At 35.6% G+C, this 27,229-nt stretch overlaps 2 protein-coding genes across 2 annotated transcripts in view; one reads left to right on the forward strand and one right to left on the reverse strand.

Annotated features, from left to right (window-relative positions):
- Nucleotides 1–1,483: 1,483 nt before the first annotated feature.
- LOC114579773 lies at nucleotides 1,484–3,388 on the reverse strand. The gene is made up of 3 exons (XM_028695363.1): nucleotides 3,303–3,388; nucleotides 2,190–2,645; nucleotides 1,484–2,081 (listed from the first exon to the last, which is right to left on the reverse strand). Exons 1-3 carry the CDS (start codon nucleotides 3,386–3,388, stop codon nucleotides 1,484–1,486), a joined length of 1,140 nt encoding a protein of 379 aa, XP_028551196.1.
- Nucleotides 3,389–16,943: 13,555 nt separating this feature from the next.
- Nucleotides 16,944–27,229, forward strand: part of LOC110112671 — a 28,242-nt gene continuing 17,956 nt past the window's right edge. The window contains exon 1 of the mRNA XM_028695368.1: nucleotides 16,944–26,025. The gene's annotated coding sequence lies outside the window, so the exon portion shown is untranslated. The remainder of the gene's footprint in view (nucleotides 26,026–27,229) is intronic.

The following is a 27,229-nucleotide window of genomic DNA, read 5'->3' on the forward strand; positions in this document are numbered from 1 at the left end:
AATGTTAACAACTAACATTAAGCTAAAGCTCGGTAAGAAATACACAATTCTAAACTACAGTAAACAAGGCAACTGAACAATATGCTAAATGTCAATTTCATATGAACATAACATAAAATGATTTCATACTAACATGGCATTAAACATATCATATCATAAATTATATCTTTCATTTTTCTTTCCATATTCATATCAATATATTTAACTTTCTCTTTTCGTATATAATACAACCGTCACAGGAGTCACCGTCTGTACCATAAAGGTACTCTTTTACCATTTTCCTTTTCCATATCTTTTACCATTTTATCGTGCACGAGTACAGCGTCCCCAGCAAGTACCATAAGGGGGTGAACTCCATCCTTTCAACATGCACATACAAGCATTCAAATAATATTCATATCATCTCATTCCATATAACATAAACTTTATCATATAAGACCATAAAATGTACATGTAATTTGTATGATCATTCACTTGACAACAATAAAGAATTTGACAACAGTAAAGAATAATGATTACATATAACTTGAGGGTAATAAAAGTATTACTGAAATAAAGAATCGTGCATATTTACAGAAGTTTGGAATCTGATTTTCTCTTGCTAGTCCTTCCTTCGAAGTCACCACGATTAATCACCTATAAATATCAATTTCTCATTTTTCAAATCTACAAACTAAATCAAAATAGCATTCTCCTACTCATTTTAAATTATCTTAAGTTTTCTCTCCCTCACTCTCTTTCTTTCTCAATTAAAGCTTAACACATACATAGATTCTAAAAATTCAATAGTTTGTACAATTACATATATTAATAAAAATAACACTTCACCCAAAACCTAAATTAATTTAAAATAAGTTGCATTTTCGGATTTAACTTAAAACCCAAATTTTGAAAAACCTATTTTCATTAAAATGCTTAGTTTTGCATGCTAAAACTTCCCATTCATCAAAATAAAATTATGGAAAACTAATTTTCGGATTAACTAATTTTAAAAATTTGAAAAATACCATTATGTGAGAAAAACCTAATTTATACATTTCGAAACCTTCTTAGAACCCTTAGGAACCATATTTGTAAAAGCATTTTAAAAAACTCAAACATTTTGCGTAGTATTTTCTAAAATTAAACCCGTCGAAATCCGACAACATCAAATTTTTGCACTTAAAATTCGTCGCGGCGCTTTGAAAAGCATGCGAGGTCTAAAACGGTATTTTTGGGTTTTCACAATCTTCCCTCCTAATAAAAATTTCGTCCCCGAAATTTACACAACTTCTAATTGCAAAACAACCCAACAGCTTCTATTTCATTAACATAAACCTTAACATTGAAACAGAATAAACCAAATATCTGAAATATCTTAGCAAAATAATCTGATCAATCCCAAAACATCTGACATGACATAACAAGATAAACTACTAAATCCAAAACATCAAAACATCAAATTTATCATTACAAGTTACTGAAAATAAACTATAAAGCCATCTCAATTGTCATTGTCAGCATCTAAAGATCCATCGGGCTCTTGCTGAGTCAAACTGTAAACTCGTGGTCTAACATTCTGCCTGGATTGATTTTGCATTGAACCCGCAACTGATGGTTCTATCATCTTGGACTTTTCATAATTCCTCTGTGAAGGTGCTTCAATTGATCTCATTCCTCCTGAAGTCTTCTGAGTCAAAGCAGGACAATATTTTGCAATGTGTCCAGGCTGATGACACCAATAACAAGTGTTGGAACCAATCAGACATTCACCTTTATGTAATCTGCCACACTTAGCACAAGGTTCAGTGACTTTACTTACAGTTGCACCACTGCCTCCACTAGAACTAAACTTGGGCTTCTTCCCATTTGATCCCTCAGTCTGGTTGCTTTGAATATCCTCTTCAGAATTCTTCCTTTTCTGAAAATCTCTTCTCCTCTGAGTACTCTGATAATCCAGCTCAACCTTTCGTGCTCTATCAACTAATGTAGAGTAGTCTTCAATACCCAAAGGAACCAATGGCTGTCTTATGCTATCCCTCAAGCCACAAAGGAAGCGGTGGCATTTCTCTTCTGCATTAGGGATTAGATGGGAGGCATACCTAGAAAGCTTCGTGAATTCAGCCTCATAGTCTGTAATGGTCTTATCTCCCTACACCAGTCTATTAAATTTGTCTTGTATTGACCTCCTGGCAGTCATTAGTACATACCAATCTCTAAACACTTTGACAAACTCCTCCCATGTTATTTGGTTGCTAGGTCTCCCACCAAAAGTTCCTTCCAACTGACTTTTCCACCATCTTTCTGCTTCCCCATTAAAAGCATATGCAGCTAAGGCAACCCTTCTATCCTGAGGGCATAGCATTCCCTCCAAAATCTTCTCAACTTTCATTAACCAATCCTCTGCTTCTATAGCTTCACCTCCCACAAATGATGGGGGCTTCATATACTGGAATAACTTTAAATTCTTATCCATAACAGTGCCTCCACTGCCTTCAGCTTGGGTCTGAGCATTCTTTATCATCTTTGTTATAGCCGCCATCATTTGGGTGAAAGAATCCAAAGAAGCATTAATGCTACTACCTCGAGGCTCTACTACTATTGGCAATTCCCTCCTGACCTCTCCAGTGTTGTCATTAGTGGCATTAGGTTCAGATTTCTCAGCCCTGAGATATAATGCAACAAAACAATCTAAGCAATAAATAGCACAAGCACCTTATACCTACCCTTAACCTACAAGATCATCCTATTGGCTCTTTCATAAAAATCAATATCCTCAAATCCTTTGCTCTGATACCACTCTTGTCATGACCCAGGCCCGGTGAGCTCGAGTAGGCGAAGCGGGAACAGAGGTCGGACGGTAGGTCAAGTATCTAATTCCTAAATCTATCAATTCCCTAAATAAATCTCCAAAATATTTTGAAAGAGCCACTATAACAATAAAGTTTGAAATCACATAAACATATAAGCAGACATATTCTTCATCCTTACCTTTCTTCTGGAGCTTCTCTACGACGATAAACATTGCCGCCCCTTCTACTCATTTGATTAATTTAAGTTTACCTGAAAATGTTAACAACTAACATTAAGCTAAAGCTCAGTAAGAAATACACAATTCTAAACTACAGTAAACAAGACAACTGAACAATATGCTAAATTTCAATTTCATATGAACATAACATAAAATGATTTCATACTAACATGGCATTAAACATATCATATCATAAATCATATCTTTCATTTTCCTTTCCATATTCATATCAATATATTTAACTTTCTCTTTTCGTATATAATACAACCGTCACAGGAGTCACCGTCTGTACCATAAAGGTACACCTTTACCATTTTCCTTTTCCATATCCTTTACCATTTTATCGTGCACGAGTACAGCGTCCCCAGCTAGTACCATAAGGGGGTGAACTCCATCCTTTCAACATGCACATACAAGCATTCAATATACATAAGCATATCATTTCATTCCATCTTATTCCTTATAACATATAAACCTTATCGTAAGATATCATAAATTGTACATGTAATTTGTATGATCATTCTCTTGACAACAATAAAGAATTTGACAACAGTAAAGGATAATGATTGCATATAACTTGAGGGTAACAAAAGTATTACTGAAATAAAGAACCGTGCATACTTACTTGAAAATTAGAAAAATTGATTTCTCCTCGCTAATTCTTCTTCCTTCGAGATTGCTTCAAAACACCTAATAGAGATAATTTCTTCTTCAAAATCATTTATAATAAATCTAAATTAATGCTCTCAGCATTTTCAAAAACTCAAACTTTAGAGAAAACCCTAATTTCCAAAATTTCATATTTCAAGAAAACACTTCACATTAGGGTTTAAAAACTTCCTCTAACCCTTCCCTAAACTTTTGTCAAAGGAACCTTAAAGAAAACTCAAATTTCCCTAAAACCCTAATTCTCTTACTCCACATTTTTTTAAAGAAAAACATCATTCTTATGCACAAGATCATCTCTTAAACCTATCCTAACATTTTCTTAAAGAAAAACAAAGTTTCCCCTCAAACCCTAGATTTTCATTTTAAGAAAACTTTGAGAGGAAAGGAGGAATACATAAGTAAAGCATACCTTAATCTTCCTCTTATTCTCCTCTACAATTTCCCTCAAAGCCGACCGCCGGAAACCACCGCCGGAGCAGCCACCCAAGCCTTCCGCCGCTCCTCTTCCGCGCGCCTGCTCTCCTTTTCGCGAACTCCTTCGGTTCGGCCGAATGAAAAGTGGGGAGGGGAGGTTCGGTTTACTCATATTAAAGATATATGGTTTGCAAATGACCCTCTTGCCCTTACTTAAGTAATTTTGGTAGTTCATTTGATTAGGGGCAAAACCGGTATTATGAAACTTCTAAAATTATTATCTCTTAAAATAATCCAAATTAACTATAAGTTCTATATATCAATTTGATCAGAATTTTGCGTAGGATTTTCTAAAATTAAACCCGTCGAAATCCAACAACATCAAATTTTTGCACTTAAAATTCGTCGCGGCGCTTTGAAAAGCGTGCGAGGTCTAAAACGGCATTTTCGGGTTTTCACATATGACAATTTTTTCATTATAAATATTCACATTTGAATCAGCTGTTTATCAGGAACTTGATAATATAAAGTATTTATATGTATTTAACATAATTATGGATCTTTCATTGGATTTATGTAAGATGATTAGAACTCAAAACATAAACATATTTATATCTTTTTAGATAAGTTAATACCCTCAAAAACCAAAATATGAACATAAGTTTTATCGGAATAATTTAAGTCAAGATAAATCAAACGAAGCTCAGCCAAATTTAATCAATACATAATCGATTCATTTTAAATAAATTTAAACCAAACCCCATCCTCTTACATTAAGTTGTTTGCATCCAATGGCTGGGGGAGAGAGAGATAAAAGCTTGCCACATTTCTATTTGATTTCTCGACCTTCACTGTTGTTAGGAGCAGTTTTAACTCTTAAGGGCAGTAGTTTTCTTTATGACAAACATTTGATTAAGAACATTAAATTAGACTGGGCGGCGTGCATGCTATTCTTCTTCTTTGTTTGGCCCTTTGATTTCCCATCCTGTCGTGCAAATGGTGGTTGTTGGCATCGTGTTTCTCTATTTGGCTGAGTGACATAGGCCTACTTATATTGTCTTGTAGAAACTCCAAAAGCTAAAACATAGTTTTTCTGTAAAGAATGGGAATAAACAAATATAAGAACTACAGGAAAGACACTCACAAGAAAATACAAACTGATGCAGGCAAACTAGAGAGAAAAGTCAAATAGGAGAACACTAGGACAAATGAAAACCAAACTCGATTCAATTTAGATTGCAAACATCCAAACAAACACCAAAACAAATGAAAAGTCGAACAAACGAAATAAAATTATAAAATAAAAATACTATCCTCAGAAAAACTGGCAAGCAGTTTCCTCACATGCAACGAGAAGTAGGAAAAATATAATAAAGTGCTTAGGGCTTGCAAACCAAGGGTCCACCAAAGCAATAAGGTCCAACGTCCAACCAAACTACTCTAGCAAATGTCTCCAAATATGCTAACAAATGTCTCCCAACAGCTCAAGAAGAAGGATACAAGTGGAGTGGAACTTGCGTAGAGAAGAAGAGATTAAATATAGAAGAGGAAGAGATATTTGGAACAAGCTCTCAAGATTTTCCAAGAGAAAAGAAGAAACCCTCAATTTTTAGAGAATTTTCTCTAGTCAATCAACAAACTCTTCATGATAAAACCCCTCATATTTATAGGAGAAAAAAGGGGAGTCAAACTACCAATTTTCACCTCCAACCGAACCAATCAGGTAAGGGGAAGAGGAAAGCCAGCAGACAACACAAAACAACACCCAAAAAGACAACACAAGAACCTGATAGAGGCAGCCACAGGAAAACGACCAGGGAAGAAATCGAAAAGACAACACAGGGGACCGGAACCAACACCAGTAAAAGGGAGGAGAACCAGTCACAGGAATAACATAAGGGAGAAACTGAGGGGACACAAGAAGGGGAAAAGGCAAGCTCCAACTCCACATAATGAGCTGAAAAGAAGAATACATTTTTAAATTTATGAGCTAAGTAGTGCAATTACTCCAAATAATGAGCTAAACATCAGCTCAAGCATTAATGAGCTAGCACCAAGAAGATCCCAAGTTTTCAGCTCATGCAGCCAAGGCCCAACCCGAGAGACAGCAAGCAGCCCAAAGAACAAAAGGACAAAAAAAGCTAGCATACCCAAGGCTTGCCATGCCCAAACACATCCTACCATAATCCTTGGATGTTCTCCATCATTCGATAGCATAAAAAAAACTTAAAACACAATTATAATATTCAAATTATAATAAAATGAAAATAAGCCAAAATATGAATGCATCAATTCCTCCTTGGTAGGAGAATCTCATCTCCTGATGAGAAGCCTTCCACAATTTTCTGATAAAAATTCGGATGGCGATTTTTTAACTCATTAGCATCCATCCAAGTACAGTCTGTCAAAGGATGATTCTTCCATTTTGCCAAAAACCTCTTGTGTTCGTCATCTCTAATTTTAGTAATCCTGACATCAATAACATCTTCAACATGTTCATCATTGTTTGGAATTGATGTGGAGAGTGGCAAAGTTTCAACTTCCGTAAAATCATCAGAATTTTCTTCATACAAAGAAAGGTCAGAAACATTAAACACAGGGGAAGTGCCAACAGAAATAGGAAGATCTAAGTGATAGGCATTCGTGCCCAACTTTCGTAGAACACGAAAAGGCCCAAATTTCTTCCTTAATTTTTCAAAAGTATCAACAGGAAATCGTTAGCGACGAAAGTAAGCCATAACAAATTCACCTTCCTTAAAATAAACTTCCCTTCGATGTTTGTCAGCAGCAGATTTGTATTTAACATTAGTCATTCGGAGTTTTTCAAGGACTTGTTGTTAGACAGTTTTGATATGGTCAAAAGTTTCAGTAGCTTCAGCACTGACTTTATTAGGCAAAGTCAAACAATTTCTATCTAGAATGTAAGGTATATGCTGACTATAAATAAACTCAAATTGAGTTTTACCAGTGGAGCGATTAACAGAATTATCGTATGCAAAATCAGCTTGGGGCAATATCAATTCCCATTGGGATAACTTTTCTCCAACAAGACATCTCAGTAAATTTCCTAAGCTTCGATTGACAACCTCAGTTTGCCCATCGGTTTGTGGATGACTTTATTAGGCAAAGTCAAACGATTTCTATCTAGAATGTAAGGTATATGCTGACTATAAATAAACTCAAATGGAGTTTTACCAGTGGAGCGATTAACAGAATTATTGTATGAAAAATCAGCTTGGGGCAATATCAATTCCCATTGGGATAACTTTTCTCCAACAAAACATCTCAGTAAATTCCCTAAGCTTCGATTGACAACCTCAGTTTGCCCATCGGTTTGTGGATGATATGCATCACTAAATTGAAGAGCAGTTCCTAATTTTGCTAAAAGTGTTCTCCAAAAATAACTCAATCCAGTATCCCTATAATAACTAAATGTGCGAGGATTACCATGAAGACGAACAAATTTTTTTAAAAAATAAGTCAGCAATATATGAAGCATCAGAAGTTTTCTTGCATGGAATAAAGTGTGCCATTTTGCTAAATCGGCCCACAACAACAAAAACAGAATCATACTTTCTTGCAGTAATAGGCAACCCCAAAACAAAATCCATAGAGATATCCTCCCAAGGTTATTTTGGAATAGGAAGTGGAGTATACGAACCAATGTTTTGAGAAGTTCCCTTAAAAGCTTAACAGATTTTACATTGTTTCACAAGCTTGGAACTTTGCTTTCTCATTTGAGGTCAAAAATATTTTTCTTCAACCAAGGCAACAGTTTTTCCTTATCCAAAATGTACACCCAAACCCCCACTATGAAGTTCTTGCATAAGTTGCTCTCTTAAATAATTCTTTGTAATGCAAAGTTTAGAACCCTTAAACAAAAACCCTTTTTGAATAACAAATTGAGCAGAAGGATCAGTTACAGAAATAAGACAAGAATCCCAAATACTCTTAAAATCAGGATCATTTGCATAAGTGTCTTTTAAAAAATCGAAAGAAGTTATGATTGGGTAAATATTTACCAACAAGTGAGATCTCTTGCTTAAAGCATCAGCTACGTTGTTTAACATGCCAGTTTTATGTTTAATGTGAAAAGTGTATTCTTGCAAAAAAGAAACCCATTTGGCATGGCTTTTGTTCAAATTTTTTTGAGAGCTCAAAAATGGTAAAGCTTCGTGGTTAGTATTTAAAACAAATTCCCTTTGAATCAAATAACATATCCAAAATTTCAAAGTTTAAACAATAGCATAAAATTTCAAGTCATAAGTAGAATATTTGGATCGAGCATCATTCAACTTTTCACCAAAGTAAGCAATAAGCTTTCCTTCCTGACTAAACACAGCACCAATACCAACATGAGAAGCATCACAATCAACTTCAAAACCTTTTTCAAAATTTGGCAAGCTAAGGATGGGAGTGCGACTCATTTTTGCCTTAATGATTTCAAATATTTGTTCAGCTTGAGGTGTCCACCTAAATCTCTTTTTTCAAACAATCAGTGATAGGAGCAATCAGAGAATTGAAGTTTTTAAAAAACCTCCGATAGAAAGAAGCTAAACCATGAAACCCTCTCACCTCACTTATGTTTTTAGGTGTAGGCCAGTTTTGAATTGCCTCAATTTTCACATGATCAACCTTGATTCTCTTGATAGACACAATGTAACTCAAAAATGTTAAACTTGAAGTCATAAAATACATTTTTTAAGATTGATGTACAACTTTTGCTCACTTAGCGTTTGCAAAATTTGCCTCATATGATTAAAATGTTTAGAAGGGTGAATGCTATAAACCAGAATATCATCGAAATACACCACAACAAACTTTCCAATAAAAGGTTTCAAAATATGATTCATAATTCTTATAAAGTGCTCGGAGCATTAGAAAGCTCAAAAGGCATAACAAGCCATTCATACAAATCTTCCTTAGTTTTAAAAGCAGTTTTCCATTCATCTTCAGGTCTTATTCTAATATGGTGATACCCCTCAATTTTGGAAAAGATTTTAGCACCGCTTAACATATCCAGTATGTTATCCAGGCTAGGCATTGGAAATCTATATTTGATGGTGATTTTATTAATAGCCCTACTGTCCACGCACATCCTCCACGTTCCATTTTTTTAAGGAGTTAATAAAGCAGGCACGACATAGGGACTTAAGCTTTCCTTAATCAAATATTTCTCTAACAGTTCAGTCACTTGCTTAAAAAGTTCATCATGCTCAGTTGGACGCATTTTTGTAATGGGGAAGATTATTCAAAGTAGCTCCGGGTATTAAATCAATATGATGTTGAATGTCTATTATCGGTGGCAAACCTATATATAAACAATTCTTTAGATGTTATATCAGAAAACTCATCAATTAAATATTGAATTTCATTAGAAATTTGAAGAGTTAAATTAGTTTCTTTTCACAAAACCAAGTAACCTCAGAATGTTTCAAATCATTTATGTTCAGAAGCAGTTCAGGAGTGTTTATTTTGGCAACTTTGGTATTTTTGGCAGGCAGATCAGACACATATTTTTGAGGATAAAGAGTGAACTCTTTATTATTTTGAATTAAAGTTCAAGTATTCTTTTTCCCGTTGTGAATGGTTTTGTGATCGAATTGTCAAGGACAACCAAATAAAATATAGCAGACTTCAAGTGATACGACATCGCAAACAACTTGATCTTTAAAAGAATTCCCAATTGTTAAGTTAACAGAACATTGTTTTGTTATTGGATTCTCACCCCCTTCCCTGAACCAAGATATTTTATTAGGTTTGGCAAGTGATTTTAATTTCAACTTGAGCTTATCAACCATTATTTGTGAAATAAAATTTCTCGAACTCCTGCTATCGAACATAAGATTGCAATTTTATCCCTCAACCGTGCAAGTGGTTTTGAAAATGTTTCTCCTAAGTCACCTATCCCCATTTTCAATTTTAGTTGTCAAAACTTGTCGGATAACCAAAAGTTACTCACCTTCATCTCCCTCTACATCAATTTTCTCCAATTAAATGTCGTTTTCAGGTTCGGATTCATTTTCTTCTTCTTCTAACTCTTTATCTTTTTTAATGTAATTGTTTCATGGTCGGTTGTTTTTTCTACAAGCCATAGAAAGGTGACCATAAAGCCCACATTTATAACATGGTCCAATAAATCTTGGTTGTTCAGTTGGTTTATGTCCCATAATTCATTTTCCCTTATCCATATTTTGAGTTTCAAAAGATTTAATTTTCACAACCGATGTTCCCATAGAAGTTTGAGAATATTGAGTTTTAACTCTGCCAGTTGGTCATCGCTTATATGTTGTTGTTTTTCAATTTTCAATGTCATACGATAAGCCTCGTCAATTTTAATTACATGGTGCAAACTCAGTTGATCTTGGATTGTCCATTTTAAACAGTTGATATACTTTGAGACAGTTTTTTCTTCTGATTCATCTAAATCATTTCTAGATTGAAGTTTTTAAAACATTTCGGTGTACTCTTCAACAGATTGATTTCTTTGTCAGAAGTTATTAAATTCTTGAATTATTATTCGCGCGTGATCTGATGGCAAGAATTTCCCGCTCCTTTTTTCTTTCATTCTTTCCCAATTTTATATTTTCTCTTTCCCACGCCTAAGTCTATTATTATGTAAATTTTTCCACCATGTGAGTGCATGACTAGTGAGTTTTAGACTTGCAAATTTGACTTTCCTGTTTTTCGAAATTTCTTTCCATGCAAAAAATTGATCCATTTTTTCTATCCACTCGATGAATTGGTCGGGTTGAAGTTTACCTTCAAAGTTATGAACATCTATTTTAATCCCATAATCCCAATTTCTTTGTCGCCTATTTTGGTTCCTAGGGACTTGTTCTTCACTTTCAGATGTCTGAACATTATGATAGTTGACATTTAAGTTAGCAAGAGTGTTAGCCATTTCATTCATCTGATTTTGCAAATCCGCTAACTGTTGCATCATTTGTTTCCAATCCCCTTGGTTTCCTCACATGCAACGAAAAGTAAGAAAAATATGATAAATTGCTTAGGGCTTGCAAACCAAGGGTCCACCACAGCAATAAGGTCCAACGTCCAACCAAACTCCTCCGGAAAATGTCTCCAAATCAACCAACAAACGTCTCCCAATAGATCAAGAAGAAGGATACAAGTGGAGTGGAATTTTCGTAGAGAAGAAGAGATTAGAAGTCAAGACGAAATAGAGAGGAGGAAGAGATATTTGGAACAAACTCTCAAGCTTTTCCAAGGGAAGAGAAGAAACCCTCAATTTTTGGAGAATTTTTTCAAGTTAATCAACCACCTCTTCATGACAAAAACCCCTCATATTTATAGGAGAAAAAAGGGGAGCCAAACAGCCAATTTTCACCTCTAACCGAACTAATCAGGTAAGGGGAAGAGGAAGGCCAGCATGCAACACAAAACAACACCTGAAAAGACAGCACAGGAACTGGGGAGAGGCAGCCCCAGGAAAACAGCCAGGGAAGAAATCGAAAAGACAACACAGGGGACCGGAACCAGCACCAGTAAAAGGGAGGAGAATTAGTCACGGGAATAACACAAGGGAGAAACCGAGGGGACACAAGATGGGGAAGAGGCAAGCTCCAACTCCACATAATGAGCTAAAAAGAATAATATCTTTTAAAATTTATGAGCTAAATAGTGCAATTACTCCTCCAAATAATGAACTAAACATCAGTTAAAGCATTAATGAGCTAGCACCAAGAAGATCCCAAGTTTATAGCTTAAAACCAATGCAACCAAAGCCCAACCCGAGAGCAACCAAGGCCTAACCCGAGAAACAGCAAGCTGCCCAAAGAACAAAAGGATCCAAAAAGCTAGCATACCTAAGGCTTGCTATGCCCAAACAAATCCTACCGATCATTGGATGTTCTCCATCATTGGATAGCATAAAAAAATTTAAAACACAATTATATTATTCAAATTACAATAAAACGAAAATAAGCCAAAATATTAATGCATCATAAACTTATAAATTACTTTTTCACCTGTGAATCTTAATAATATAACTTTAATTCTTCTCGTTCATTAATTATATGAGATTGTAGCATCAACTTTTTAGTTTTTAATTAATTTATTAGTCATTTCTGCATTTTGTTTAGTCGCACATAGTGTAGACTGATCCAATTATTGATTGGGAATTGACAACTGTAAGTAACACTATTAATATTATCGTTGTTGAGAAGGTTGGTAACCACAAGAGTGCAACTGGAAATAATATTCTTGGAATAGAAGCCTTCTTTTCTGAGTATAGCTTTTCGGCAGAACCTGTTCTTCTGATCTATAAAAAATTATTCTTAGCGGTGGTCATATTGTCAATGTTATAGATACTCCAGGTAATGTCCATCATTTTATTGATATATGATTTTTTATTAAGTTCAAACAATGCATAAATATTTTAAAATATTTGATTTTAGAATATTATATGTATTCAATCACAACTTGAATGCATAAATTCTTTGTTTTTGTTTACCTTGTGGTAAAATGACTTCATGTTCTTTAAAGTTTATCTACTCTTTTTACAGCAGTTGTACCTTTCAGTTCAATGCATGGGATAATATTATCATGAATATACTGCAAAATATTTAATAATTTGCATAAGCATAATTATTAAAAACTGAAAAAATTGCAAGGCAAACCTCACTTAGAGGAAAAAATTTGTATGAATTGTAGTTTTTGAGAACTCTAAAATGCATCATTTTTACGATCAAATATGACAAAGAAAATATAATATTATCTCGAAAAATGATAATGACATTCTACAAGAGTATTTGTAAATAAAACTGTATTTTGGAAAGACTGTCTATATTCCCAAAGATCTTTCTCTTATCCTATGAGAGTAAGATAAAGTTCATTTTATTTTGGAGTTACAAGTTCTCTATAAGGGCAACCCCTATGGTTAATTACATTATAAGAGAAGTTAATCTCTTAAGAACACTCTCGATTAAAATTATGATAAATATTTTTAGGATTTCAAAGTTTAAGAAAAGTGTAAGAAACTTTGAATTTTTCGAAAGGAATGGGATGAAAATTGAGCATTTCTTTTTGGAGTCAAAGGAGAAAGAGTAGATAACACTATTATTTAGAGAATGCTAAGAAGTATTTTGTTCAAGTTATTCTTTTATTAGAAAGTTGGGATTTATATTCCTGATAACCAAATCAAGATACTGCCCATTTTAGAGTTCTCAATAACTACAGTTCTTACAAATTTTTATTCTCTAACAACTGCGTCTTGCCTTTCTCATAATTTTTTTTTAGTTTTGATTAATTATGCTTATGTGAATGCATTAAATATTTTTAGTATATTCATGATAATGTTATCTCATGGACTGAACTGAAAGGTATAATTGTTATAATTAAATATTTTTGTATATTCAAAGCACATGAAATCATTTTTTCACGAGGTAAATAAAACTAAACAATTTATGCATTTGAGTTATGATAGAATACATATAATATTTAAAAACATATATACATTGTTTGAACTTAATTAATATTCATAGATCAATAATGTGATGGGCATTACCTTGAGTATATGTAACATTGACAAAATGGTTATCTTTCAAAATAATTATTTGGAAATCAGATGAACATGGTACTGTCAAAATGATATACAATAAAAGAATGTTTCCTTTTCAAGAATGTTATTTTCAATTGCACTTTTGTCATTTCTAACCTTTCTAACAATGACAATATTAATAGTGTTACTTGTAGTTGTTAATACCCAATCAATAATTAAATCGGCTTCTATTGTGTTCGACTAATCAGATGTAGAAAAACTAATAAATTGGTCAAAAGTTGAATAGGCTACTATCTCATATAGTTAATGAACGAGCAGAATTAATGTTATATCATTAGGATTCACATGTGAAAAACTAATTTATAAGTTTGTATTTTCTTGTGAATGTCTTTTTTGTATTTCTCATATTTGATTATTCACATCCTTTACAAAACAACTGTCTTAGCTTTTGGAGTTATTACAAGACACTATAAGTATGCCTATCATGCTCAACCAAATAGAATAGCACAACGCCTGTGACTTCAATTCGCATGCTAGGATGGGAAAATAAAAGGGTCAAATGGGGAAGAAGGCACGCATGCGTGTTGCCCAATCCTAAGCTTGGTCGAATATTGAAGACACACATGACCTGCATCCTTTTCCTCATTTTTTTATTAAATGGCTGGAATGAAATGGGAAGGGTAAAAGACCATCTAATCCCTTCAATGCTCTTAATCTAATGATTTTCATGAAAATAAATATTATCCATAAGAGTTAAAGTTGTTGCTAACAACAATGAGAGAAATCTAATAAAAACGTGACAAGCTTATATATATAGATATATATATATATATGGGGTTTGGTTTAAATTTATTTAAAACGAGTGGATTATGAATTGATTAAATTTGGCTTATCTTCATTCGATTTATCTTGACTAAAACTATTTCGATAAAACTTATGTTTATGTTTTGGGCTTTGATGGTATTAACATATCTTAAAAAAATTCATAAATATGTTTGTGTTTGAGTTATGGTCATCTTACATAAATTCAATGAAAGATCTATAGTTATGTTAAATACGTATGAATACTTTATATTATCAAATTCATGATAAACAATCGATTCAAAGGTGAGTGGCTATAATGAAACGTTTGTCACATATTTGAATTTTTATGCTATACACGTATTTCACATTACAGAATTCGTAGATTAAAAAAAGGATTTATTTGTATATTTGAACTATAATATTGATTCATTCAATGCGAGAATATGTAGTTATCTTGAGTAAATATTTCATGCCTTAATTTATCATATATGATTTATAATTTTACTAAGTTTACGTGCTTGATATCTTGATGATGTACATTTATACATGCTCAATATATAAGAAATTCAGTGACAATATTTTAAAGATATAAGTTCTTCAAAGGATATGGTAATAACTTACACTTATTATCATTATAGTATTCAATTTAGTTTATAGTTGAAAATAAAAGGAGTCGGTAGTTATTTGTTAAATGTTTATGATTATATCATAATGGGTGTGGAAATTATTGAAGTTGTCTTCGAATCGTCATTATCATTATGATTGATCCTTTTCATATGTATGCATAGTCTCCACCATACTTTTTTTATGTGCTTCATATAGAAAGCAATGAGTATTGAAATAGAATGAATAATGGAGATTGAGAGTTGAGATGAAATAAAGTTGTTCAATTGATTATTCAAATATGAACCTGTGATCATCAATGCGTCGATCTTGTGTTCCATTGATTATTTGATGAGCTTGGCTAGATATATTCTTTTAAGTTTCTGTTAACATGGGAGACGGTGAATATATTTGATGAATGAAGAAAAACATATAGTATTACTCTTTGCTAAGCTTTCTAGGATAAATAAATACTTGCAGATGGAGTATTTTTTGAGTTACATGAAATTTTGTTAATTTTTTTAAAAGAATAACATCATTTCTTTTATACATACACATTAAACTTTAGATGCATCATGAGATGTGTGCAGATTTTTATTCCTTTTGTTTTTCAAATTGTTTTGAAAATGAAACAAATGCTGATTTTTGTTTTTTATATTCTCCAAACTGTTTTGGAAATGAAATAGATGCAGTTTTTCTCTTTTTTTTTCTCCAAACTGTTTTAAAAATGAGTTAGACACAGATTTTCATTCCTTTTGTTCTCCAAAATGTTTTGGAAAGGAATCAAATGCAGATTTTCAAGATTTTTGCTCTCCAAATTATTTTAGAAATTAAATAAATGCATATTTTTGAGATTTTTGCTCTCCAAATTGTTTTGGAAATGAAACAAATGCAAATTTTCATGATTTTTGCTATCCAAACTATTTTGGAAATAAAATAGATGTAGTTCTTCATTTTTTGTTATCCAAACTGTTTTAAAAGTGAGGTAGAGAGATTTTCATTCCTTTTGTTCTGCAAACTGTTTTGGAAATGAAATAAATGCATATTTTCAAGATTTTTGCTCTCCAAACTATTTTGGAAAAGAAACAATTATAGATTTTCATGATTATTACTCTCCAAACTGTTGTGGAAAAGGAACAAATATAGATTTGAATGATTTTTGCTCTCCAAATTGTTTTGTAAATGAAACAAATGCAGATTTTCATGATTTTTGCTCTCTAAACCGTTTTGTAAACAAAGTAGATACATATTTTCTTTCTTTTTGCTCTCAAAACTATTTTGGAAATTAAATGGATGCAGTTTTTTATTCTTTTTGTTCTCCAAACAATTTTAAAAATGAGGTATATGCAGATTTTCTTGCTATTTTGTTGCTCAAACTATTTTTAGAAATGCAATGGGTCTTATTTTTCATTCTCAAACTATTTTGGGAAAAATATAAATGCAGATTTTTATTCTTTTTATGCTCCAAACTATTATAGAAATGAAATGAGTACAGATTTTCGTTCTTCTGTATCCCAAACAGTTTTAAGAACGTGAATTGAATGCAAATTTTTAAATTTTTTAATTTCCAATTTACTATCAAAGTGAAATAGGTATAGATTATCATCATATTTTACTTTCTAAATTGTTTTAGCGATGAAATAGGCATTGGTTTCTATTCTTTTATGCTTCAAACTGGAAATAAAATTATTGTTAAGATATCATTAAATCTTTTTTATCTTGAGTAATCAAGTAAGGTTGTGTCTACACTTTCTTTTTTTTGTCTCAATTCAGTGCTTAGTACTTGGTTAGAAAATTATTATAAGTATATAGAGAAAGGTGAAATCATCTTTTAAGTTCAAACTTTGCGTTTATTCAATGTTGTTGGAATAATTTTAGTGGGGCATGATTATTTCGGCATAATGAAATAATAAGTGCCTGAAATTATGTTCAGCATGTGTATTTTTGTAAGTATTTTGCTTCGCTTTTGATAGGAAGTATTTCAGTTCGCAAGTAACCCCAAGGGTAATACTTGAATTCGCAAGAAAACCTAGCAAGAATCGGCAAAAACGAGTAAAAGGGTTGATTTCAATGAGAAATCAGCAAGAATAAAGCAGGAATTTTAGTGGATTGGAGAAGAAAACACAAGGAGATACTTTGATTCAAACAACAAACAAGAACACAAAGCAAGATACAATTTTCTTTAATTCGAGAGAAAGAAGTACTCTCCAAATCTCTAGCAAATCTAGAGCCCAAGAACACAATCCCTAGATCTCAAAATTGCATTCAATCTCAAGATGGCCCTAACCCTAACCTCCAAAAGACTAATTAAAGCCAAAGGATGTTTACAAAATCTATAAACAACCCCTAATTCAAATTTTTCCTCCTAATTGTTGTTTAAAACAACAAGTGGGCCCCATTGAGGCTTTCACCCCCTTCCCTGGTTCCGCCCCATGCTAGGCCGCTAGCTGTAGACTTGAATCGGTCCATGTTGGACTGGTTCAGCCGGCCTGGTTCAGTCGGCCCCTCCTGGTCCGACCACATAACATTACTCCCCTCCCAAAACTCACCTTGTCCTCAAGGTGAAAAGAATGAAACTGGAATCTTACTCTATCGTATGGTTCCCAAGTGGCCTTGAACTCGGGAATGTCTTTCCATCTGATAAGCACTTCCTTGTTCCCCTTTTTATCCACTCTGACTCCACCTAACTCCAGTAGTTCCAAGATCACTTCCAGTTCCTCTGTCAGTGCATTTAGAAACTCCGCACTAACGGCATGCTCTCTGTCACGACCCGGTCCGGTTAGCTCGCAAGTGCGAGGCGGAACAGAGGTCGGACGGGAAAAGAGACAAGTTACCATAGCATAACATTAAATCATCCAACATAAATTAACATCTTTATTATAAAAATGAAAGAACCACTAATGCAAATCCCAATAAGTTTTCATTTCTCATTTTCATTCATCTTTCAAAAGAAAATAAGTACAAAGAAGGTTCTTCCAAAAGAAAGGATCCAAACAAAACTAATCCTCACAAAAATCTATATATACAACCTTCTATCATCAAAATAACAAAACTCAAAAGAACATGCCGCCCGTCATCTCCCTACGACGGTAAGTACGCGGTGGTTGGTCTGCCATCTATTCTTTCCTAGATCCTCCTGAAAAGTGTTCCCACAACAAGGGTGAGTCATAACTCAATAGGTGCGAATGGAATTCAAATGAATTTAGAGCCAATAAAAGGAAGCTATAACATGCTTTAGTATTTTAACAAAAGAATCATTAACAAAGACCAACTTTTGCTCAAAGAGATGCATACCTTTTTTCTCAACCTTCAAGTTCTTATTCCTTTCATGACATTTCCATTTTTCCTTTAACATTTTGCCTCACATGATAATCTCAAATGCATATAACATGAATATGAAATATTCATATAGTTTAATATGTAAATATAACACCCGTCTCGGGAGTATCACTTGTACTGATCATGTACATAAAATTTGTCATTTCTTTTACTATTTGTTCATAGGAACCATCCTTTACCATGGCTCTTCCATGGCTCGTAAGAGCCTTCTTTACCATGGCTCATAAGAGCCTCCTTTACCATGTGATACTCCCGCGTCAACATGCTCATACACTTATTACTTATATAACCATAAGAGATGCTTTATGTAAATCATTCATAAACTAACCAAGTGTATGTTTCCTTAGAGATACGCATGCTTGCTATATTTATGTGTGCTTTTGCATGTAAAGAAAAAAGACATGTATAGTAAGAGTAGAGAAATGAGCATGGGATCCATTCATGAATTGCACATTTGCATAAAGAGAACCTTTGCATTTGCTTCAAGTATCCATGAACTTTCAAGGGAACATGAGCCATAAGAGTTTCATAAAGAGCATAAAAGAATTCGTCATTTCTATGTAATTACAATGAAAGAAGAGTTGACTAAATTTATAAGAACTTTCATTCCACCTACCTCAATCCGTGCACCTCTTTCTTTGTCGGATCAAATTGTTTCCCTCCACACGGTTAATATCTAAAAGAGACATACAAAGAAAAGCATAAGTAACTAATCCCTATACAATATCCTAAACCCCTAATTCTAAAGTAATAAAAGGGTTCTTTCTAATGTCATAACTACGCTTTCAAGTTAAACCCCTCCACCATTCATGATATCTCTCACTTCCATTCACTCTCAATTAGGATTTAGTTAAAATCATGGATCTTATATAAGCAAACATTATTCCTACAACCAAACATTAATTAAAAACATCCTTAATTTTCAGATTAAAGTAAACCATAATTTAGAAAAACTTGCATTTCATGACAAAGCCCTATAATAGTCTCTAAAATTCTTCCAAAAGCCCATTAGAACTATAGGGATCAAAATTCTATGATTAGGGACCCTAAATTTCAAAAATCAAAACTTTCATCATTCTTACAATATTCTTCAATTAGAAGTTTCCCAATGACATTAGGAATTATTCTTAAGAAGGCATTTGCAAAGAAAATCCATTTTAAGTAAAACCCTAAATTTCTCCAACTCAAAACATTCTAAATAAAACCACATTCTTAGTATAAAAATATCTCCTAATTATTTCATAACAATCTCCCATTAAATTTTTTAAAGAAAATCAAAGTTTTCTCAACCCTAGTTTTCAAGGGAAGGAGGAAACTCAAGCAAAACACATACCTTAGTCTTCCCTTGGATTTCCCTACGTGCTCCTCCACGAACGGCCGCCGGAAACCGCTCCCAAGCTCGTCGAAATCGCCTCTACCCGCGCACTCCCCCTCTCTCGTTCGGTTCGGGCCGCACGAAGTGAATGAGGGACCGAAATGTTTCGGTCCCCTATTTAGAATGGAAATGTTCTCATAATTGCAAAATTTACCTATGTGCCCTCACTTAAAACAACCCATGCTTGAATAAACATTAGGGGTATTATTGGGATTATGAGACTTCGATGAATTTTAACTCCTAATTTAAGCAAAATCAAATACAAGTTTTATATATCATATTTCTTAAAATTTTGCGTAGAATTTTTCAAAATTATTTCCATCGAAATCCGACAAACTTGAATTTTTCCACTTAAAACTCGTCGCGACACTTTGAAAAGCGTGTGAGGTCTAAAACAGCATTTTTTGCGGGTTTTACACTCTCCTAAAGCTCTCCTCAGCTGCGACACCTGGTAAACTAGGGTTGTAGTAGCCGTTGGGGGTAACTTCAATCGATATGCTACTGCTTTGATCTTGTCCACCACCTCGTAGGGGCTAAAGTACTTCGGAGCCAATTTCTCGTTCCTCCTATTAGCAACTAATTTCTGCATGTGGGGCCTTAGCTTCAAGAACACTTTCTCCGCCAATTGTATGTCTCTCCTGTGTGTATCTATCCGCTTCTTCATGATTTGTTGTGCCTTCCTCAAATGTTTCTTTAACTCCTCCAACACCTGGTCCCTCTCCTCTAAGTATTGTTCTATTAGAGAGACTGGTGTGTTTCCTCTCCCAAAATGCACTAAGTGTGAGGGGTCTCTTTCATAGAGCACCTTAAAAGGAGTCATTTGGGATGCAGAATGGTACGAAGTATTGTACCAATACTCATCCCATGGTAACCATTTGGCCCACTTCCATGGTATTTCAGAAGAAAAACATCTCAAATATGTTTCCAAACTATGGCTCGCCACTTTTGTATATTCATATGTCTGTGAATGATAGGCAGTATTTCTCTTGAGAACAGTGCCTTGCATCCTGAAAAGCTCCCTCTAAAATTGGCTGAGGAACACTTTATCTCGATCAGAGACACAATCGATTCAGGAATCCCGTTTAATCTATCCACTTCCTTTATAAATGATGCTACCATTGATATTGCGGTTTATGGATGTGGTAAGAGGATAAAATATGCATACTTACTAAGTTGGTCCACCACGACCAGAGTGACTGTGAATCCCTCTGAGCGGGGTAGGCCGTTAATGAAGTCCATGGACACTTCCTTCCATACTCTGTTTGGAAGTACTAATGGTTGTAGTAATCCTCTCGGTGTCATTGCCATATATTTATTTCTCTAACACACCTCACACTTTGCCACCATCTCCTTAACATCCTTATACATCCCCTTCCAGTAAAGCTCTGATGCCAGCCTCCTATATGTCCTCTGTACTCCTGAATGACCCCCAGCTGGACTACCATGGAATTCCTGTAATAAGTGAGGAATGTGTACGGATGTTCGTGGCATCACAAACCTCCCCTGATGTAACAACCTCTCCCCCTCAAGATTGTATCCCGAATGACTGTTATTATCTTTAATCAAATCCTCCCTGTTCTTCTTCAACTCTTCTTTTTGGATGCTTTCTTCATTGATGGCCCCCAATTAAACCATTAGTGGTACTGAAACTGTCAACTCCTGAAGTTCTTTAAGACATCTAGATAAGGCATCAGCAGCCTTATTTTCCACTCCCAGGCGATATTGGATCTCAAAATCATTGCCTAAAAGCTTTGATAGCCACCTATGATGTTCCTCGGTCACCACCTTTGCTCCAACAGGTACTTCAAGCTCCTCTGATCCGTATTAACAATGAAATGCCTACCCAAAAGATAAGGGTGCCATTTATGAGTGGTCAAGACGATGGCCATCAGCTCTCTCTCGTATACTGAATTCAGTCGAGCCCTTGTCGACAGCACCTGACTGAAGTAGGCTATAGGCTTGTGATTCTGCATCAAAATTGCCTCCAAGCCATATCTTGACGCATCGGTCTCTACTACAAAGATCTAGCTGAAATACGGAAGAGCTAACACTGGGATTGTCGTCGAACGGCTTTCTTTAACCTCTCAAAAGCCTGGGTTGTTGCATCTCCCTTCAAAAAATTATCTTTCTTTAATTGCTCAGTCAACGGCCAAGTGATGGTACTATACCCCCTCATAAACCTCATATAGTAGCCAGTCAATCCTAGGAAACCCTTCAACTCCCTTATGTTCCTAGGCATGAGCCATTTCTACATTGCCTCAATTTTTAACTGATCGGCCGCCACTCCCTGAGACACTACATTTCCCAAATACTCCACCCTAGACTGGGCGAAGCTGCACTTCTTTAGGTTAGCCCTCGGCTGATGTTCTTGTAAAATTTTAAGAACCTCTTTCAAGTGCTCTAAATGTTCCTCTGTTTGGCTCTAAATGCTGCCAGAACACCCTATTCATCAAAGACTAGAAAGTAGCATAGGCATTAGTGAGCCCAAATGACATCAACAAGAACTCATAGTGCCCCTCGTGCGTTCTGAAGGCCGTCTTCTGAATATCCTCCTCTATTCTGATTTGGTGGTAGCCCGACTTCATATGCATCTTAGAAAACTCTACTGCTCTATGCAGCTCATATAATAACTCATCGATCACCGGAATAGGAAATTTATCTGGTACCATCATCTTGTTCAAGGCCATGTAATCAACACAAAACCTCCAACTCTCACCCTTCTTTTTGACCAGTAAGATTAGATAAAAGGACTCACACTTGGTCTGACGATCCCTGCCTCCAACATCTCCCTAATCAGCTTCTCAATTTCATCTTTCTGAATTTTGGGGTAGTGGTAAGGTCGAACACTAATCGGTGACACCCAATCATTCAGAAGGATTGCATGCCCCTGCTCTCTGTGTGGTGGTAAGCCCTAAGGTGGCTGGAACACTTCCCTGAACTGCAGTATGAGTGGTTGCACCACCATTGGAATGTCTCCCTCTTCCCCACACTGACTCTCTCCAAGCGTCGCCTCCCCCAAATACCCACCTCCCACCTCCTGTATGGATATGATCATGGATTTGAGAGATACTCTGGCCCTGGATAGCCCTGCATCGCCTTGGATCACCATCCTCTATCCTCCCACCATCAGTTCCATTCTCAGAGCACCCTAGCCCCAAGGTCTGCAGTCATTTCATCCACAGGATGACGTCAGTACTTTCTAACTCTGAAGGAAGAAAATTCTCCATCACCTATATCCCATGAATGATCAACATCACTCATCTGCAAACTCCTCTCCCCATCACCACTTGTCTAGTACCCACCATTATGTCGTATCCTCCCATGTCCACTAATTTCTCCCCCAATAGATTTATAATCTGATTAGAGATGAAATTGTGGGTGTCATCAATATCAATCAGCACCACTACCTCTTGATCCCCTATTTCTCCCTCACCTTCATGGTGTGATTTGGTGTGAATCCCACCACAGAGTTTAGAGAGACTTCTACAACATCCAGATGTAACTTTTCTTCTTCCTCCACTATCCCGCTCTCGCCTCCCTCTTCAGTTTCCTCGTCATCACAGACGATGAGAACCTGAAGAGTTCGGTCCTTACACCTATGCCCTGACATGTACTTCTCATCGCACCTGAAACACAACCCCTTAGCCACTTCTCCTAGTTCTCCTCCTTAGTCAGCTTCTTAAACTTTCCTCCAAGCCCCCCTCCTCCAGACCTCTCCTTTGGTACTTCGCGTGATCCTCTCGGTGCAGCTCCTTTGGGAGCTAGAAAAGTAGTCATCATCCTGTAGGATCCCCCGGAGCTACTACCTAGAGCCCCCCCTCTAGATGCTTTTGGTCCTCGACCAGCTTTGTCAACTCCATGGCCTCCCCAAGTTGCGCAGTCTCATCACTCTAATCGTTGCTCCGATCTCCGGTTTGAGCCCCTTCATGAAGTACCCCTCAAGCACGGTCTCAGAAAAACGATCCAGCCTGCTAGCTAGGTACACAAAACAATCATGGTATTCTGCCACTGTCCTCTCTTGCGTCAGGGCAAAGAATTGCTCGTAGAAATCTCATCCCCCACTGGTTTGAAACGTTCTAGTAAACAGTCCTTAAACTCCCTCCAGCTTCGAATGGGTTGCCTCATGTCCCGCCATTGGTACTATGTCAGTTCCTTCTCTTCCTAACGCAGTCCTGTCGCGTCAATTTCTCCTCCTCAGTCTATCTATTGACCGCAAATTATCGCTCCTTCTTATAGATCCATCCATGGGCGTCCTCGCCCTCAAAGATGGGCATCTTCAGTTTCCTCACCCTCGGGTCTCCCCCGTCTCCCCTAACTCCTCCATAACCTCCCATTCCTGGAGGAAGAAATGCTCCCCAGTGGTCACAATCTTCTCTTTGACGATCATACCTAAGCTCGTCCTCATATACCCCTCTTCTCCTTTCATCCCTTCTCCCCAAAAATTTTGCACCCCTTCTCTTATAGCCCATGTTCATCTCCTCTCTAGAAAGTTGTTCTGGAGGAGGCATTCCATCATTCCCCTCAAGGATCTCCACTTATGGATTCTCCTTCCCCCAAAATGGGTTCGGATTTCCGCATCTCCCATTGTCGCCGGTGGTCTCCCTTGCGTCCGACGTCGGATTTTGTTTGCCCTCAAGCATCTTCTTCATCATGTCTTCCAAGGCGGTGAACCTACCATCCATCTTTTCATGAATGGAGACAAATTGATTTTGAAAATCAGTGGTTCTTTCCTCAAAATCTGTCTTCAGTTGGCATATTTCTCCCTTTAATACTTCAACTTTCCTTACGGGCATCTTCCTTCCCAAGGTTTCTAAGAAGATTTATTGTGGATGAAATTTACTTACTGAAATTTCTGAATTTCAGCCGCCGATAGTCCCAAGAAAATGCTCTGATACCAATTTGACATGAAGTACTTGAGTTCGCAAGTAACCCCAAGGGTAATACTTGAGTTCGCAAGCAAACCTAGCAAGAATCGGGAAAAATAGCCACTAAAAGGGCTGGTTTTAATGAAAAATCAGCAATAACAAAGCAGAAATTTTAGTGGATTGGAGAAGAAAACACAAGGAGATACTTTGATTCAAACAATAAACAAGAACACAAAGCAAGATACAATTTTCATCAATTCGAGAGGAAGAATTATTCTCCAAATCTCTAGCAAACCTAGAGCCCAAGAACACAAACCCTAGATCTCAAAATTGCATTCAATCTCACGATAGCCCCAACCCTAACCTCCAAAAGACTAATTAAGGCCAAATGAAGTTTACAAAATCCCAAAACAGCCCCTAATTCAAAATCTCCCTCCTAATCGTTATTTAAAACACGTGGGCCCCATTGAGGCTTCCACCCCCCTCCCTGGTTCCGCCCCATGCTAGGTCGCCAGCTGTAGACCTGAACTGGTCCATATTTTACCGATTCAGCCGGCCCCTCCGGGGCCGGCAGGTAACAGCTTTATAAGACAAATCTTTAAAATAATGTTTTAATGTTCATGTTTTAGAGGGATGAAAAGCGAAACAATTAATAGATATATGCTTCATATACAGTACATATACATACATGATTCAATGTGAAAAACAATAGTTTGGTGAAAGTCTTCTTGCTAAAGTGCAAAAGCAGTGAGAGGTAATGATCATTGACTGATCTGTTTTATGTCATAAGGCTTACATATGTTGTTGTAGTTGTACCCAATAATTTTCAATTTGTCGTCTTGCTTAACAATTACAAAATAATAGTATCCATTTCCAAATTTGGAGGATCATAAAGCAACCCATTCATCTAAAATAGTGAATTATAGTGGTTTATTTCCTTATGGCTATTAGAACATCACCCTCTAAGTCTAATACTTTGAAGCAGTATACATTCAAACTCATTATTTCCATGCAATTGTGTTATTCATTAACTATTTTGCTTTTATTGGAATAATATCTTTTTGATGATATACTCATCCACTTAAACTTGCATTACTAAATTTCATATGAAAAGTTCTATATAGTTTTGTATATACTTGATGTCTAGCAGCAACTTAAAAGAAAAAAAAAGATGGTCCTTCAGGTATATAATTATTCATTCATATTCTTTTATGATTATGTCTTGGAGGGCTCATCTTGAGAGAATATGATGTTCTTTGTTGTCAATCAATATAAACTTTCTTTATGCATTGGATAAATGATGTGATTGTGGTGCCATGTAGACTGCAAGGTTCTTGCCTATTTCTGATACCGTTACAATGGCTTTTTGGTGTTGATGGTGCCTTTATAAATGAAATCTGATATAAATTTTACGGAGTGCTTCTAGGTATGTGTTTCACATTAACCCCTTTCCTGTAATGATTCTTTGGAAAATTCAATTTTAATGAAATGGGATTTTTGTTGCATTCGGTTGATAAGAGCTTCTGCTCATATTTTAGCTGAGTTTCAACAACTTACTTTTGAGGATGGAGATTGCTTTTATGATAAAAAAAAAATATAAAGTATAATATCCATTACGTTTATTTGATATAGATTTTGCTTATTCATTGCTCAAACCTATAGCTTTTTATGAGGAATGCGGACATTGATCTGATATTGGATAAGTTGTAGAATTTTTTTGATTTCAATGCATATATCTGATATGAATCCCCAAGAGACTGATTGTCAAGTTTAAATGCATCATGTTTATATTATCTGGAGAAACAAGTTTGTTGTCAAAATTTATAAACTGTAAGATATTTGCTCATTCTATGTATGCATTGATAGGATGTGATGATTGTCGTTCTTTGTCAATGGTTACTTTTTGTTGGTGAAGAGCTATGCAATAATGGATGTTAGTAACACAATGAACATATACTATACTTCTTAGCATCTTCTCTTCTCCTCACATTAACACTAGTTTAGTCATTTTATATGAATTGGTGGTGATAACTGCATAAACATTTACAAACTAGAATGATTGAGTATAAAACCCACTTCACCTACGATCCCGGTGGGTGATGTGGAGTATATGTAGAAGCCTAGGCATTAGATTAATTTAGTCTACATTATTTGCATTCGCATCACACTTCTTCATAAGCATATATATAATTTAAGTGTGGCATCTTAGTGTAGATAACGTAGGTGCACTATCCCTTAGCCTATGCACCTCCCAATTGTCATTCTAAGATTAGGTTCCCCAACCTCTTGGCCTACGAGATCTCCTTGGATGAGATAACCCATGGTTACTGACAAAGATCCTTAGTTTGGCACTCGACCTGTAGGTTATAGACATTGACGAACCCGGGACGATGGGCGACCATTGGATCTTGACCGGTGGCATTATACCTGTGAGAGCTCGTTCCTTCGATTTGCTGTCTGAATCTGATTTTTCTCCTAGGATCGTCCAGGACGATATTGAGATCGTCCAGACCGATCAGTGCATTGAAAACGGCTGATTTCTGGAGTGTTTCTGGAATGATTTCTGGACTGGATCGTCCAGGCCGATTTTGGATCGTCCTGGGACGATCAGTGCATGCAAGAATCCCGAG

This window comes from Dendrobium catenatum, unplaced genomic scaffold (assembly GCF_001605985.2).
Source record: "Dendrobium catenatum unplaced genomic scaffold, ASM160598v2 fragScaff_scaffold_627, whole genome shotgun sequence".
In the NCBI taxonomy this organism is placed as follows: domain Eukaryota; kingdom Viridiplantae; phylum Streptophyta; class Magnoliopsida; order Asparagales; family Orchidaceae; genus Dendrobium; species Dendrobium catenatum.